This window comes from Orbilia oligospora (genome assembly GCF_000225545.1).
Source record: "Orbilia oligospora ATCC 24927 unplaced genomic scaffold scaffold00076, whole genome shotgun sequence".
NCBI classification, from domain to species: domain Eukaryota; kingdom Fungi; phylum Ascomycota; class Orbiliomycetes; order Orbiliales; family Orbiliaceae; genus Orbilia; species Orbilia oligospora.
In genome coordinates, this window is record NW_011645633.1 from 396,680 (window position 1) to 413,319 (window position 16,640).

Genomic DNA, 16,640 nt, shown 5'->3' on the forward strand with positions numbered 1-16,640 from the left:
ATAGTCCTCAAGTCTGGTTAATAGTCGTAGTTCGAACTCATACCCAATTTTATCAACTCGAAAGCTTCATCACAATGGCAGCTGCTACAGCTAGAGCAGCTTTTGGAGTCCAACATATCGCCAAGGTGAGCGGAGACTAGACTACCCATTCGGTTACGTCGACTTGGCTTTTCCTTCCGGCCCGCTAAAACTGAATGCCTGTCTGTCTGTCAGGGAATCGGCCGCCTGTCAAATATCGTTCTAAAGCGAGGTCTGTTGGATTTTTACCTCTTCAACACATCATTTCGAGTTTAAAATTGGCTAATTGTAGTTGCACGGGCGTTGTGTGCAATTGACAGGCGCTGGAAGTTTCGTCTGGACCGATGAGGGTCGTAAATTACTCGACTTTACGGCGGGGATTGGTGTCACCAATTTAGGTACTTGAGCGTAATCGCTTGGTTGGGAAATATTCTTTCTAAACGAAGAACAGGTCACTGTCATCCCAAGGTTACGGCGGCAGCTCAAGCTCAAATTGGAACTCTGGTCCACGGCCAAGTCAATATCGCAATGCACGAACCAATGCTCTCCCTCATCGAAAAGCTAAAACCTGTCATGCCAGACCCTTCCCTCGATACCTTTTTCTTCTGGAACTCCGGCGCCGAAGCAGTCGAAGCGGCAATTAAACTTGCTCGTATGGCGACAAAACGTCAGAATGTGATTGTGATGCAGGGCTCCTACCATGGTCGTACGTTCGGTACAATGGGATTGACGAAGAGTAAAACGGTGTACAGCTCCGGATTTGCACCTTTCATGCCGGGTGTTTTAACATCACCGTTTCCATATTGTACGCAATGTGCTGTTGCATGTGGGAATGATACACTGGGTTTTGAGAATTGCTGTAATAACCCGATACACGAGTTGAAAGTATTGTTGAAGCAGCAATCTGCAGCCTCAGATACAGCAGCAATACTTATCGAACCGGTATTAGGTGAAGGAGGGTATGTGGTTCCTCCACCCGGGTTCTTACCAGCAGTTCGAAAGCTTTGTGACGAGCATGGGATACTTTTGATTTTGGATGAGGTTCAAAGTGGGTTTGGAAGGACAGGGAAATACTTTGCGGCTGAACATTGGGGAGTCAGACCGGATATTTTGGTTATGGCGAAGGGGATTGCAAATGGTATGCCGCTTAGTGGTATCGCGGCAAACAAGGAGTTGATGGATAAGCAAAATCCGGGAAGTATGGGTGGCACTTACGGTGGGAATGCGGTCGCTTGCGCAGCGGGTGTAGCTTGTGCGGAGGTTATGCAGGAAGAGAAAGTGCTTGAGAATGTTGCCGCCAGGTATATTCCGACATAATGACCCTATGCATATATCAATGCAATGCGGTCATGTTTACTAATATGTGATATAGATCGAAACAATTACTTGACACTCTGAACGCCCTTAAGACATCTCCAAAGACAGGACATCTGATCAAAGACGTTCGCGGTCTTGGACTTATGATCGGTCTAGAATTTAACTCCCCATCATTCCCAACCTTGACACCAAAGGATGTTGCAGCAGGGATCTCAAGCAAAGTTCAAGCGAAATGCTTACAGAATGACATGCTGACGCTAACTACCAGCATCTACGAAACCATCAGGTTCATCCCTCCACTAACGATCAGCGAGGAAGAAATGAGACAGGGCTGCGAAATCTTTACTAAGGCCGTCGAGGACGTCGCAAACGAGTCTTGAAAGTTTACGACAGTGTCTGCACCAGGCTTTATTATGCGCTTAAATTCATGTCTATATTTTTTTATATATACAAAATCGCTCAGCCGGGGAAAGAAATACTCTATGCTAAAAGATCGTTCCCTGATATTGATACTCAAAATAAAAGTCTAGTACTTACTCCTGGCACGAAAACCCATCCAAAGTCATCCGGGGTATCTTCGAAAAGTGCAGTCTATAATAAACTTGATTCGCCATCTCCCTATACTCTCTGATAACTTCCACACTGACTCCTCCAATCCTCGACCCTTCTTCGTCTGGTTCCATGGATCTCATCACGAATATAGTTTGTTCTAATTCATGCATTCCACACTCAACCCACCCCTCCATCGCCCTCTCCCACATTGCCACCAACTCCTGAGGCCCCAGGTCTTCCTCAAGCTCCAGATTCGGCCCAGGAACTATAAAGAACCTTAACCGTTTCATATCCCTTAGCGCAACATATATCTCCTCCACAGCCTCTAGCGACAAATGACAAAGATCGTGTTCTGTCACCACGACTTTCAACAATGCTACATTTGGACATCGCCAACTGATTTCCGCGAAGAAAACAGGATACATGTACTGTCGTGTGACGAATAACTCTCGAACATTTGGAAATGTAACCGCCTGCGGTAATGCGAATAGTACGGGTTTCTCTGCCGTACCTCCACCAGGTCCAATTGCTGCTGTTATTTCGTTCTGTGTGCCGAATTCGCCGCATAACGCCAATTTTGTCAATGTTTCCGTCGAACCCTGTAACGTCCAGAACGGGTTGAAGAAGTAATCCGGGCATGGGAATTTCGCCATGGTGAAAAAGTTGAGCTGGGCTTCCCTGACCCTCAACCCTCGCGGGAACTGAATCGGTACGCCATCCCTCACGCCAGCTTCTCCGAGCTGAAGAAACCTCTTATTTTCTTCAGATAAACATTCGACCCCCCATTCCAAGATTTCCTTGCCAGTTTCCTCTTCATAGTCCCCGCCTTCGTCAATAAAGGTGAATTCCAACTCTTCTACTCCGTCCAACGCCCCCTTCCCAATCCCTCCCTTTGCATCGACTCTACCCCTCGATATCGTGGAAAACAACGCCCAAATTAACTGCTTTTGAATCCCTTTCAACTCCTTAACGTCCAAGTATTTCCCTTCCAAACTCCTGGCGATGACCAATAAGCTCCCCAAGTTTGGAAAAAGTTGTAATCCCTCGGCGCATACTCGTAAATAGTCCACAGTTCTTTCAACTTCTTGGGTACACCCAGCGAACGATATACGTTGCGCAGCATCGAGGGATATGTGCTTAACATGTGATCGAACGTGATACAAGCTTCCCCCCGGCGCAAAGGCGGCAGGGGTAGTTGTATCGATGTAAACACCATGAAAAAGTGCAGGAAGACATATCGACCGACAGAATTTCGAAGTTTGAGAAAATAATTTGAGATCCGGATGGGTTAGGTAAGATGTCACCATGAGCATGAGCTCCGGGGGTAAAGCCGATAGATCCATTGGCGTTCCGGCGGGTTGCCACCCTCCTTTTTTGTTGTTTGTGCAGTGATTTCGGGGACTTATGAGCCTCTGTGCTACACCTTCTTTTTTGTTTCGCTGGTTGCCCGATCCGTTATAAGCCGGGGACTTATAGGTCTCTCTTTATGGGCATACGGGGACCCGCCTGATCTGATATGGAAATACGAATGCGCACGCACACGCGCTGCTGCCGGCGGCGGTGAACCTGAGAGTGGGAGAAACCTCGTTACCCGGAGTTTGGGACTTGGGACTTAAGTTGGGATTTGGGATTTGGGATTTTTACATGGGAGGAAAAGGGAAAAAAGGGAGCAGCGCTTTCTTCGATTAATTCAGGGTGGTTTTTGGGCAGTGGGGTTTTTGCAACATCCAACAGTCAATTCGGCAGACCCCTTTGATCGGGCCGCCCTTCGAGCCAGGCTGCTAACATGCTGCCTGGCCTGCAGGACCAAAATGCTCGCGACCGAAGGCGGCTCGTGGACATCACGTGACGGTGACATCAGAATACCACAAAGTTAATTAATCCGTTCCGCGTTGGTTTCGACGGAGATATTGGTATTGGCGACTGCGGGGTTTACGTATTGAGGAATTCGAAAGGAAATTATTGTATTCGAGCATCTGCGCATTCTATAAGACGAAATTAGTGGTGAATTGTATTGTTATATAACCGCATATTTGTGGGCATATGTGCTCTGATTCCTGAGTAAGATATTGTCGCTCTTTGATAGTAATTAACTGTCAAAGTATATATATATAACGGTTTATATTTTGGAATATCCAGGCTTATCTTGTAATTGTAAGATTTGATCAGGGTCTCCGCAGGATCAGAAGTAGTGTATGCAGCATATGTTCTGATATCCATCTGGTCTTTTTGGAACTGGTGTAGGAATATATAAACATGTATATTTAGAATGTAGTCAGATGCGAGACTATATATAACCGAGGATTTGCTGAATAAAATGTAGATAGTAGTATTATATTCGAATCTCGAAAGAACGAAAAGATACTATTACTTCTATCAGATTATGTGAATACGCCAATAGGTATCGATAATATTGCATTCGGACTACCCTATTACCATCCCCGTTCGAGCCAACCTCTTAGAATGATCCACCCAGCAAATGGGATCCCAGCCCTTCCCCAGAATTGGAAATAGCTCCTCTCTATTGGTGCATGTAACCTTCCTCACATGTACTCCACCATCTACCCCAAATCTACGTTCAGAAATCACAGCCTCGCAACGAGTCTCTTTCTCCACGACATCCCACATCCAAAAGGCTATCCTTTCCAGAGCCACTAGACTTTGATCCGCAAACCATGCTCTCGCCGTCTTTCCAATCTTTTCTACCGGCACGGGGGGTGCAGGGTCCCAACCCGGCTTCTCCCAATCAATATCATTCGTATCTTCCAACGGCCAAGGTATCACCGCCCTCCTGAGCCCCTTAAAGGCCCTTAGCATTTCGGTTACTTCCTCGAAGTTTTCGGTAATCATCGATCCCACCTTTGAACTGGGGTCGTGAATCCTCAGTTCCTGTAAACTCGGAAAACGAACTGGGAACTCATAGATATATTCATTGGTCAGAAATCTGCTACTGATGCACAGAGTCGTGACATTTGGATAGACGTAGTCCGAGATATTCAGCCATAAAATTGGATTCTTGATGTATTCATCCTTTGGTCGGTTTCCTCTTGAAAATCGTTTCGTAGAATGATCCGGAGTGCCTAAGAGGCTGAAACTTCTTAACGAACCCATACAATTTTGTAGAGCGACGCAGTTATGTAGATTATACCCCGGTGGTGTGAAGTATATAAGCTTAGCAGTGAGTACTACTTCTTCCAACATGTGGGGGAAAGGTATATGATCCAACCCTTTCGCTGCCATGACTCTATTAGTCGAGTCTAAAAACTCTTGATTCTCAGTCGAGATATCCGATGGATACTGCTCGCCTGCCGACCAAAACCTATTAGTTTCAATATGTAGCTTCCTCAACTGTGACTCATAAAACGGAAATGTCGACAATGTCGAAAATATCGCGCTGAATATCCGATTATCAAGCTGTAACAGTTTATCATCAAAGGAGTCTCTCTCGGCAACATCCCTTTGCTGTAGATAGTACGAACAACTCGGGTAAAGCAGTTTTAAATCCGTAACGTTGGGGAATAATAACCCCACTGCATTCGTGCATATTCGCCAATAGTCCATAAGTTCGGTTTCACTTTTGATATAAAGAGGACAAAACGAGACACGTCTGACGGCGATGCAGATAGCGGGGTTATTTTGCCAGAGTTGGATGTTTTCCGGGTACAATCTCACCCGACGAAAAACGATCGGAATGCAGGCTTTTCGGCATGTTTTGGAGGTAGAAGAGAAGGCTTTGTATTCGATGGGAGAGAGGAATGATAGAATGTGGAATGTAAGTTCGGTGGACAAGGTCGTCAACGATACTGCAGGGGGGTCCGAAGCCATGTTAACTACTATGCAAGATTCTGCCATGTATGTCCGTTGAACCGATTCAAAACCCTCATCGAGGGGTATATTGACCCTGTTAAAGGCTGAGTGTTCGTATAACGATCCGGGAAATGGTTCCTTGCATGGGGGCTGCAGAAGGACAAGATGGTGGGTCACGTGATAACAGAACAAGGTTCTTGGCGTGGCTTTTCTGCCCAACTGTGCGACATCTTTCTTCCATTCTCTTTGTCCTCCTTCGCCTTTCACATGCGCATGTATCGCCATCATCATCACCAACAATTTCATCCTCAGAAACACCAACGATAGCTTTGGATACTTATATAGACCGCAGATTCGAAGTATATAAGTACTACCTAAGCTATCGCTCCTCGTTCAAGCGGCGGTATATCAAGCGCCCGTTCAATGCAATCTCAACAATACCATCTCCCACTTCTACAATATTCTTTCCTAACCCACAACATCCCCTAACACCAACTTAACTTCACATCAACGATATACTTATACTTCAGCATCGCTATTGATTAACTTGCAATCATGTCTGCTGAACGACCTGCACGAAAGAAGCCAGTCTTGAAAGGGATCGCGGGATTTAAGATGGCGAGTCGCAAACCCACGGTCGTCAAAAGCGATATCGAGTCATCATCATCGTCATCACCATCGACACTAGTGGCATCAACGACACCGATTCTAGCTAAAGAACGATCTACCACTATCGATCTGACGCCCCCAACTGCATCCCAAAGCAGTCCACCGCTTCTCAAAAAAGAACCATCTACCACCATCGATTTAACATCTCCAACTGCATCCCAGGCTACCGTACCATCTGGATCCCAAAACCCCAAAAAGACCGAGAAAAAGAAGGAATTCAACGACCTCGAATTCTTTGGCCGTTCGAAGGATGTCCACGCCGGTATGCGAATAGTGGCAAAGGCAAAGCGTCAGAAGGAGGCCGAAGCTCGTGAACAGAGAGCGAAAGCTGTAGCGGAAGAGAAAAAGAAGATTGAGCCAAGAAGGTATTCGAAGCGTCGAAAGAGTGATGATGAAACTGCCATTCTCATCGGCGACGACGAAAATGACGACAACAAAGATCCCGATTTCCTCCCTCGGAAGAATAGAGACCCAACGCTTACGCCCAGAACATCCGTCGAACCCATCGACCCTTCCGAAGTCGATAGAGTCCTCGAAGCATTCAATAAGAAAAAAGCAGAGGTTGAAGCAAGATCTCGAGTCTTGTCGCCTCCATTGTCAACACAGCTACTGGCTAGTCAACATGCGACCTCTACAAACCCTGCCGACGCCTCTAAGGATATTGTTATTCAAATCCTCATAATCAGTGGAATACCCGGTACAAAACCCATGGTATTCAACCGAAAATTCGGCCAGACTCTTGGAAAAGTACGAGATACATGGGCACGTATGCAAGGGTTCACAGAGGACCAAATACAACACTTGGTTCTGGTCTGGCAGAATGAAACCCGGGCCTTCGATTCGACGGTGCCCAAGAGTCTGGGGATTAGGTTCGATAGGGATGGGAAGATGTACCTCGACAGAAAGGGGGGGAACGATAGTTTTTCGACATTGGGGAAAGATGAAAGGGAGGCGATACGAAATGGTATCAAACCTGACGACTGTAGGATCTATTTTGACGCGATGTGGGATGAGGAATTTGAAGGGTTATTGAGGCAGAGGGAGGCAGCGAAGGAGAGAGAAAAGGCTTTGGAGCTTTCCAGCGACCACGAGGATGAGGAGGTCGTGACCGGCATCGCGTTGAATACGCAGATGATGGAGATCACATTGAAAGGAAAACATTTCAAGGAATTACAGCTCAAGGTTAAGCCGGTAAGCTAAAACTCCTTCCTTCTGACCCACCCATTAACAGCCACTAATGCAAGACGGCTTTTAGAGCATGAAAATTAGCGAAGTGATAGAGAGGATGCGCGATGAACGAAAAATAGACGAAGACACAGAGATAGAACTCCACTTCGATGGCGAAGAACTAGAGGAGGATATGACTCTAGAAGACGCAGAAATAGAGGATGAGTTCCAGATCGATGTGGTCCTGTGGTGAAACGCCAGTCTAGTCTTCTTTTGCGTTATCTCTCTCCTTCTTCCCCAACAAATCAGACACCGCCTTTTTCACCTCCTTCACTTATCAGTGGAGAAAACGAAATACAGCTAAATAGTTAGGGCGGCGGGCGGCCCACATCCGTGATGCGAGTTCTCGGATACTTTTCGACATTTTTCGGGCGTTGTTTGCGCATAGCTAAGGTGGTTTATGGCACGTCAGCCATTCACATTTCCCCCTCCCCTTCTCTCTCTTCGAGCTCGTTATGCTCTAAATCACGAAGTCACGATGGCATATTTGTCTACATTTCTCTTCTTTGTATCATAAGGTGGCTTTTTATTTTTAATTTTAATTTCTTTTCCGTTTATGGCAGCGAAGGTATTCATATTGGTCAGTTGTCTGGTCTTAGCTGACATGTTTTTTTCTTCTGTTTTTACGGCGCATGGTGGTTGGTTGGATGGGTGTTTCGCTTTTGGTAGGAATGAATCGAATCCGATATCTGCCGACAGGTTTTGGTGTAACAGAATCGGAGCTCTATGTGAAGGCGGAAGCTCCAATATAAAACAAAAAATAATAAGACAGCATCGACGGCAGCAATTATCTGAAGAGGTTAGATTAAGCTCATAGGCCAGATGACCTGTCACAGACGCAATATGCAATCCGCAGGCCTTCTTGCATAAGAATCTCAGAGAGCTGGAGCTCAAGCTGCTGCTCTAGAAAAAAAAAAAGCACGCCTAGAACGAATCTCATCGATCCGTTAAGACCTCGTGGCCCGCTGTCCTACCGTTTTACAAAGAAGGAGAAGAAAAAAAAGAAAAGGTTAAGGCTTCTTTTAGTATAATTCCACAGGAATCCTTTTTTTCATAATGGTTAGTAGCTCTGGAATAATATAATACATATTTTGTATAATATCCTGTTACGTTTCTCTTACCCCATAGCTTCTAGCATGCTAATGCGTAAGCACGAACTTTACGTATTCTATTACCCCATAGAACCACGATCCTGGTTTGCCGTATAGTTTACGTTCCGTTCGTAAGGATTCCTTTTTTTTTTGTGGGTGTGGTTTTGCCGGGTGTATGCGTCGTTAGGCTTTTGTACGAAGTCGCTGGTGGTATTCCGATTCGATTATGTCAGGGGTAAGTCATAACTCATGAACAAAAAAAAAGAAATGAAAAAGTATGGGGAGTTCCTAGCAAACACTTATCTTTATTTTTTATTTTATTCTACTTTTATTTTTACTTCTTGCGCACGATGCAGCCTTAAAATGGAACATGGGGTTTCGATTCGATTCGTTCGTTACTTCGTGATCATTGGATTTATCCATGGGTATATGGCGAAATATATGCGAAAAAAACCAATTGGTCCAATGAGAAGTCTACTTTCCGACGGTCAGTTTTCTCTGTCCTCGATATGTTTAGCTGGTAATCAAACTACCTATGAATTCATGAAGTGAAGAGACGAGTTCCCCAACATTTCAGAAGAAAAATAAGAAAAAATAACTTATTACCCCAGATTTTTTTTTTTTTTTCCTTGCTCAAAAAGCCAGCCGATGACAGAACATCTTTCTATTCCGTATGCAGAATTGCTTAATTCTTTTTTTTTTTTAGGTGGTGGGTTTATGAATTAGGCAGGTTCATAACTCTTTAGCTATCTTAAGCTATTGTTGCTTTTTTTTCAATACTTTTTTTCTCTGGAGTTCGGAGGAATCGGAGCTTGACCGTTGTGGATTTAAAGTTGGCCTCTCGCCGTTTGGCCGGGCCTTTTCAAGCATTTTCAGAGGGGTCCTATCTTTAGTTTGGATCTGGAACTGGGCCGCCGCCGCCGTTTACATACATACACATACATAGAATTGCATTTCTTAGCTGGTTAGCTAGTAGATTCGGGGAGAAAAAGAAAAGTAAAGGATGTGATTTAGGTGCTATGTGCTCAGTATGGATGTAAGTATGTATGCTCAGGGGACCAGACCCAGTGGCCTTCTTTCTTCCAATGTCTTGGAATTGTTTTTCCTTCTTATTTTCTTATTTTCTTTTTCTTTTTTGTAGAGAGAGAGAGAGAATTCGCGATAACAGGAGAATATGGTGAAGTGACCTCGAGATAAGGGAAAAGTAACGGTAACCTTAACCCTTGATGGTTAATTGGGTGAACCGTTGTATTGCGTGTGAGAATATATATATATACTGGCGGTGTAGTGTCATTTTTTTTAACGTGAAGGATCCTCCTGCTTGTTTTTGTCATTAGGGACTTGTTTTAATTGGTTATCGATTACCGGTCCTTGCTCTATCTATCTTTGTCTATTGCATATATATTCTTTTTTTTTAACGGATCTAATAACTGTTCTTTTCATCCGTTGGATTTTATTATATTTTTGAAATTGCGACACTGAAAGACTTTAAGGCGAAAGATAAGGGAAGAGAGAGAAAGAAAGAGATAGATCTTATCATTTTTCAACGTCGAGGCGATATTTCAGCGGCTTTGCTTCAGACTTGCGAACAGATATAGACCGGAGAGTTTTCCTTTTATAGACAGATCGAATATACAACATCTCAATAATTTTCTTCGATATATCCTTCCTCTTTAATACCTTTTTCTCCCCTCCTCGAATATTTCTAATATCAATCGATTGAATATTTTTTTTCTCTTTCTTTCAACAAGATGACGATTACATACCCATCTTCTACACAACAGCCACAGCTTCCATGGTGTCAGACACCATTGAAGCAGTCTAAGGCCATGAGTCTTGCTGCAGGATGGTAAGATCCTCCTCTCTATTCATACACAATAACTATCATATATACTAACATTCAATTTTTATTTTTTGTAACAGCAAAGTCTACATGAAACTCGAAAACCTACAACCCTCCGGCTCCTACAAATCCCGCGGAATGGGTAACATGTACCTCCGCTCCCTCGCCTCCCTCCCAGACCCCAGCCGCGCAAGGTTCTACTGTTCATCCGGTGGGAACGCCGGATTAGCTGCTGCGACAGCTGGGAAAATGCTGGGCGTTCCGACTACGGTTGTTGTTTCCAAAAGAACTAGCGATTTGATGAAGGAGAAGATTAGGGATACGGACGCAGATCTTCATGTCTTCGGGGATGGGTTGATCGAGGCGGATGAGTATATGAGAGAAGAATTGATGAGGGGGGATGATGGGGCGGTTTATTGTCCGCCTTTTGAGTAAGTATACATTTTATACATATTTAAGTTCTTGACTTATTTATATATATAAAGAGGAGAGATTTTGGGGCTAATTATACGGTGGAATGAATATAGCCATCCATATGTCTGGGAAGGAAACTCAACATTAGTCTCGGAACTTGCGGCACAACTACCAGAATCCCACCAGGTCCCAGACGCCATCGTCTTCTCCGTCGGCGGTGGCGGCCTCTTCAACGGAATAGTCGCGGGTATGAAGGCCCACGGATGGGATTCGGTTCCTATTATTGCTGTCGAAACCCGTGGCGCGGATTCATTAGCCACAGCGATGTTACTGGATGAACATCATATGTTACCGGCTATTACCTCCAGAGCTACTAGTTTGGGTGCTAGGAGGGTTAGTAAACAGACCTGGGAGTATGCTAGACACGGGGGGAGAGATGCAGGGTTGGATGTTAGGAGTGTGGTTTTGAGTGATGATGAGGCTTTGATGGGGTGTGTTAAACTGGCGGAGGATGAGAGGTTATTGGTTGAGGATGCTTGTGGGGTTAGTGTCGCGACGGTTTATAATGGAGCGTTGAGGAGGGCGTGTCCGGAGTTGAGGGAGGATAGTTTGGTGGTTGTGATTGTTTGCGGTGGTATGTTCATTCCTTTACAAGTTAACTCTACACCTTTATATTCCTGGGATATATGCTAATGACTCGAGGTTTTTAGGATCCAATGTGACGATGGAGATGTTAATGGAGGCGAAGGCGAAGAATCTTAATGTTGAGGATACTACGATTGCAGAATCTAAGAAGTCTGTTCTGGTGACGAAGGAGGTTCCTTCGAAGGAGAGGGCTGCATCTTCTGCGATATCGCCCACACGGCCGCCAAACCCGACTCGATGGTCCTGGCGCTGGAAATTAGGCAATAAATGAATATGATCTCGGCATCATATCGTTATGATCGATCGATCGATCGCTCGATTTTATAGATTTCTTAATACTGGATTTTGAATAATCATATCTGTTTGACTTGATTGATCCATTGGAAGGGACTATCATGATATGACAATTCTAATGGAGGAGTACTGCAACGGCGTTAATTTATCAAAAAAACTACAGTTGGCTTTGTTTTCATTTCATTCACTTGATAGTTATTAAACCGAGTTTTCTTTCGTCTTATTTCGTTTCGCAATGCATGTATTGTACTTTTATGCCATCTTCACCCAGCGATTTTAACAGAAAAGCCCCATTGACCTCAAAGGCCGTCCAATACGTATATATTAACGTTAAAGAAGACTAAACACCAAGTCTCCAATTAACAATCGAAACAAGAGTGGATTAATTACTTAGGAGCAAGATATATAGGCCCCTTCAGAATTAATCAAAACCGTCTCACTTCTTCCTCGGTCCTCTCTTCCTCCCTACCTTCTTCCCCGTAGATTTATTCTCAGAAGCGCTATTACCACTATTCCCAAATCCATACCCCAATCCTGAAAGGAACTCCCGTGCATGTTGTGTAACGGATCTAAAAATGTCCAATCCATAAAACCATGTCGCTTCTTCCGCACTACCAACGTTTTGTCGAGTCGTGTGATGGTGGTGGTGGTGGTCTGGTGGAGATGGCGAAGGACTCTGCGATGGTTCTGGAGAGTCGCGGAGTGTGGAGATTGAGGTTCCTGATGTGCTTACTTTTTTCTTCTGGCGGGCTGTTCATACAATTAACTCTTCAATTAGAACGAAAGAAGAATGGTGTAGATATATAAGAGGGGAATAAGAAACACTAACTTCTCATAGGCCGAGACGACGCCGCACCAGCCTGCCTAGTATTTGTCGACGATGACCTGGAAGGAATGTTTTCTGTGGATTTAATAGATGATCTAGATTTTGTCTTCCGAGGAGTGTAAGTCCGTGGAGTTGCTTTTGTCGAAGAAGAAGAAGCTGAAGATTTTGTGATTCTAGATTTCGAGGTTCGAGGTTTTAGGGCGGTTGAGCCCTTGGTTCTTTTTGGCGGCATGTCTTTTTTTTGACTATCTTACTTTCCTTCTTTTGTAACGGAGGGTTTTTTTCTTTTAGTCGTTATCGCTTGGTATACATTTGTTTTTCTGTATACTATGGATGCAGACAGAGCTATAGTAGTATGTAATATCCTTCGGCTGGATTCAGAAGGAAGGAGAGGACGGGATACGAGTGGGGGTTATAATTCGCTAACGATGATTTCGGCAGACGTATGTACGGGAGATGTGGAAGTCCCCGTGGGGTTTGTAGAAGAGAGAGAGACAGAGGGGGGACAGAGCGGGGGGATTATCAGCGCAACGGATAAAAGCAAAACTTTTATTTTGTATTTTGCATGTTATGCTAATACGGACATAGATATATGTTCTCGAAATAGGATTTCTTGTTCAATTAATTACTAAATACGCATGGGATCGATAGGCGTGCATGTTATGCCATGTGGCGGGGAGAACGATTACGGTAATATGTGCTATTTACGGAACTGTACAGTCTAATTAATGTATATTATATATATAACAAAGAAACTTTTTTTACAATTGATATATTATGTTTTGATACGACTATCTATTAAAGTCCCGTGGGCTATAATTATAATATGGATTTCGATATCGAGCAGAGAAGTTGATACTCTGTTCCATTCATGAATTCAATTCAATTTGAGAATTAAAGGAGATATTTTGCGTTGAAGTTGTGGTATTTCCGGATGATACCGTGAGGCTTAGCTCCAAGTTGGCCCCACCGCAATTAAACATCCTGCGAGATGCCGTCAATGGAGGGCGTATACGGACAGGGTCCTTTTTTTTCCATACAGAATGCATAGTTCAGCTGGGATACTGTCTTTTTTATCTTTCCCCCTTATCGAGAGTGGTACTAGCCCGTTTATTATTATTACATCATCGGTGGCGGGAAACAGAAATCTATAATTGACTTTTACATATGATACTCTCTTTTCGCTGTGGGAGAGACCTTGGCGTTAACAAGGTTACTAATTAGTCTTAACTAACTAAGCAGAAAATTCTTCTACTTGGTCCGAAAAAAAAAGAAGGTAAGACAAAAATAAGCTATTTTATAGAGAGACGAGATTGAAAGGTGACATTTGGGGGACGGGAAGACTGACTTTTCGGTTTAGAGTGGATTTTGTGGGTAAATATAGCAATCCTTTCAGGTTTAAACTTCGAGTTTCTCTCTTCTATTTCTCCTTCCTTAAGCTTAATAATGTTGATTTTTCTAGAAACTACAAACGCCTCCTTGTTACCTTGTGTCGGCAATGCCGTGTGGCCTATAGTTACAATACATGTTCCATATGTTTTGTTTATTATTATGATCTATATCCAATCAATCGATACAATCGCATGCGCATGCGCATTGATCAATTGATAATGTCTGAAAAAATGGGGGCGGAAGTATGTTGGAACTCGAAAGGGTTTGTAACGTTTGTTGAGGGGGGTGTGCAGTGCAAATACTGGTTCCGGCAAGTCGAAACGATGGATGCGAGTTGATCGATTGATCGTGAGGTCGTTTTTTTTTTGAAAGTTAATAACTTGTTGAATTCGAGACTTATAATCTATACATTTAATATCATTATTGATCTACTGTGTATGGATTCGATCGAATCTCTCGAAAGAGAGGTGAGGGGGGGAAAGAAAGGTTATTGGGGATTGTCGATGCGGAATAATTTTTTATATCTTCGAAAGTTATGAAGTCTGCGCATGCATGCATGGTCGACATACACATTCCAGATGCACATACGCAGACAGTACATGTACATGTCGGCTGGAACTTCACATGGCGAGGGATCATGATCAATGCAGATGTCAGGTCACCCTTTTTTGTTTAAATTTTTGCCTTTGCCTGTCAGTCAATATAATTGCTTACTTACTGACTTATACTTACTAACCAACTGACTATCAAGTTGGGATTCGATGCAAGTTTCCGTTCGCGAAGATGTTTTTTTTGGGAAAAGAAAAGAAAAGAAAGAAGAGAAAGATGGTGGATTGTAATTTGCTTTTTCTTTTCTTTGACTGTGACGTTCTCCACCGGGCCCAGGACCCCTTGGCAGGACCCATGGATCTGAAAATAGCAGTGTGCAATCTTGCGAAGGTAAGGAAGTCCAAAAAAGAGAAAGCACTAACTATTGGAATGGAGAGAGGTGGGATGTAGATCTAAGATGTTGGCTATAACTGCGCAGTTGCAATGTGAATAACCATGGGGTATAAAGAGAGGAGGGGCTGTCCCTGACTTGATTTTCACTTTGAATTCAGAAGACATCGATATCAATTGACTATTTTTTATTTTATTTCTATTTCATATCCTTTCGAGTTCGAATTCAAAGAGCCGGTCGCGCAGGATTAGTAATATATATATTCGAGAGAGACATAGCATAAGCTTAAGCCATCAGATCAGATCAGATCAGGGTAAGTTAACTAGTACAGTTCTGCACTTGCATTTTTTTTTGCATTCCTCAGGTCCATTCCAATTCATTACATAATTTCATAAGGGTATCTGGAGCTATATCGATCCAGTAGAAGCTTAAGCGCTTGAAGATAGTCAGAAGAGAAGAAAGGAACAAAGGGGGGGGGGGGAAGATATCGTGGACGATTGAAGGACACAGTATCCCTCTATCCCTCTATCCTTTTATCTATCTACCAACTTCGAATTTGAATTCAAGTTCTGCGGTGTTCTGGAGATCCAGATATCGATATCGATATCTCCAGCTGATACTACCTGAGTATCTACCATATCGTATGATATTCTAGACAGTTCTGCAGTAAGATCAGATATCAGCTTATAATCCTCCTTTTTGTTCTCAGCCCGTATTCCTTTCCCTCTTCCCTTTTCATTATTCTTTTTTTCCCTTGCCGAAAGTGAAAAACAAAAGAAAAGAATCCTATACCTATACTCCACATTTGCAGTAGAAAGAAGTGTAGGATAGTCGGGGTTCTAGGAATAGAAGCCAGAAGAGGGATAAGTTTGCTTGCAATTGTGGTTGCTTTCGCTTGTCAGCCATCCACCCGTTCAGCCAGCCAGCCAGCCCGGCCAATATCAGCCCTATAGCCTAGCACCATTACCTCTCAAGCTATTGGGCCAGACAAGCTATCCACAACGTGCTTGGTGGAAGCTCATGATTCGATTCGATTGAGGAGATATACTTCTCCTTGTTCTTCTTCTGTTTGTTCTTTGTAAAAAAAAAAGGGCAATCAAGAGTGCTGTTGTCATCAATAGCGTAGCTTAGCTTAGCTGTGAGCAAAGAAGTGTAAATAAGCTCTTCTTCCTCTTCTTCTTCTTCTGCTTCTTCTTCTGCTATAAATTAGCTCCTCTTCCCCCTCCTCTCCACTTCACTTCACTTCCCTTCTTTTCTCTTCTATTTCCCACCTCTTCTTCTTTATTCTTCTCCCTGATTCATATTTATTTATTATACTCAACAGCATACGCAGGTTGTGTTTTGGAATTGGAATCAAAGCTAACCAGTTGGGTTGTAGTGCAGTGCAGCTCGGAGAAACTGCCGCATAAAAACCGACTCGACCTGAACTAACCAATAATCCCAGTCCGCTGCTCCTCCTCTTCTTCTTCCTCCTCTTCTTCATTCTCCTCTCCGACCTTTCACCCGAAAACAAGAACTAGAACTCTCTTATTATCTTCATCTTCATTATCTTCATCTTCATCGCCTACCTCCTATTACCCACTCTTCCGAATACCGATAGTCTTA

At 43.6% G+C, this 16,640-nt stretch overlaps 6 protein-coding genes across 6 annotated transcripts; 3 read left to right on the forward strand and 3 right to left on the reverse strand.

The window, feature by feature from the left end:
* Positions 1-74: 74 nt before the first annotated feature.
* Positions 75-1,715, forward strand: AOL_s00076g93 (uncharacterized protein; the record flags this gene model as incomplete). Its single annotated transcript, XM_011122646.1, has 5 exons — positions 75-125; positions 214-250; positions 339-416; positions 470-1,319; positions 1,391-1,715. The coding sequence occupies 5 exons, from the start codon at positions 75-77 to the stop codon at positions 1,713-1,715; spliced, it is 1,341 nt and encodes a 446-aa protein (XP_011120948.1).
* A 153-nt stretch (positions 1,716-1,868) lies between these two features.
* AOL_s00076g94 (uncharacterized protein) lies at positions 1,869-3,230 on the reverse strand (the record flags this gene model as incomplete). Its single annotated transcript, XM_011122647.1, has 1 exon — positions 1,869-3,230. One exon carries the CDS (start codon positions 3,228-3,230, stop codon positions 1,869-1,871), a length of 1,362 nt encoding a protein of 453 aa, XP_011120949.1.
* A 1,081-nt stretch (positions 3,231-4,311) lies between these two features.
* AOL_s00076g95 (uncharacterized protein) lies at positions 4,312-5,712 on the reverse strand (the record flags this gene model as incomplete). Its single annotated transcript, XM_011122648.1, has 1 exon — positions 4,312-5,712. The coding sequence occupies one exon, from the start codon at positions 5,710-5,712 to the stop codon at positions 4,312-4,314; it is 1,401 nt and encodes a 466-aa protein (XP_011120950.1).
* A 537-nt stretch (positions 5,713-6,249) lies between these two features.
* Positions 6,250-7,783, forward strand: AOL_s00076g96 (uncharacterized protein; the record flags this gene model as incomplete). Its single annotated transcript, XM_011122649.1, has 2 exons — positions 6,250-7,554; positions 7,619-7,783. 2 exons carry the CDS (start codon positions 6,250-6,252, stop codon positions 7,781-7,783), a joined length of 1,470 nt encoding a protein of 489 aa, XP_011120951.1.
* A 2,649-nt stretch (positions 7,784-10,432) lies between these two features.
* AOL_s00076g97 (uncharacterized protein) lies at positions 10,433-11,854 on the forward strand (the record flags this gene model as incomplete). The annotated part of the gene is made up of 4 exons (XM_011122650.1): positions 10,433-10,530; positions 10,605-10,955; positions 11,052-11,572; positions 11,649-11,854. 4 exons carry the CDS (start codon positions 10,433-10,435, stop codon positions 11,852-11,854), a joined length of 1,176 nt encoding a protein of 391 aa, XP_011120952.1.
* A 459-nt stretch (positions 11,855-12,313) lies between these two features.
* On the reverse strand, positions 12,314-12,935 carry AOL_s00076g98 (uncharacterized protein; the record flags this gene model as incomplete). Its single annotated transcript, XM_011122651.1, has 2 exons — positions 12,314-12,627; positions 12,707-12,935. 2 exons carry the CDS (start codon positions 12,933-12,935, stop codon positions 12,314-12,316), a joined length of 543 nt encoding a protein of 180 aa, XP_011120953.1.
* Positions 12,936-16,640: the final 3,705 nt, after the last annotated feature.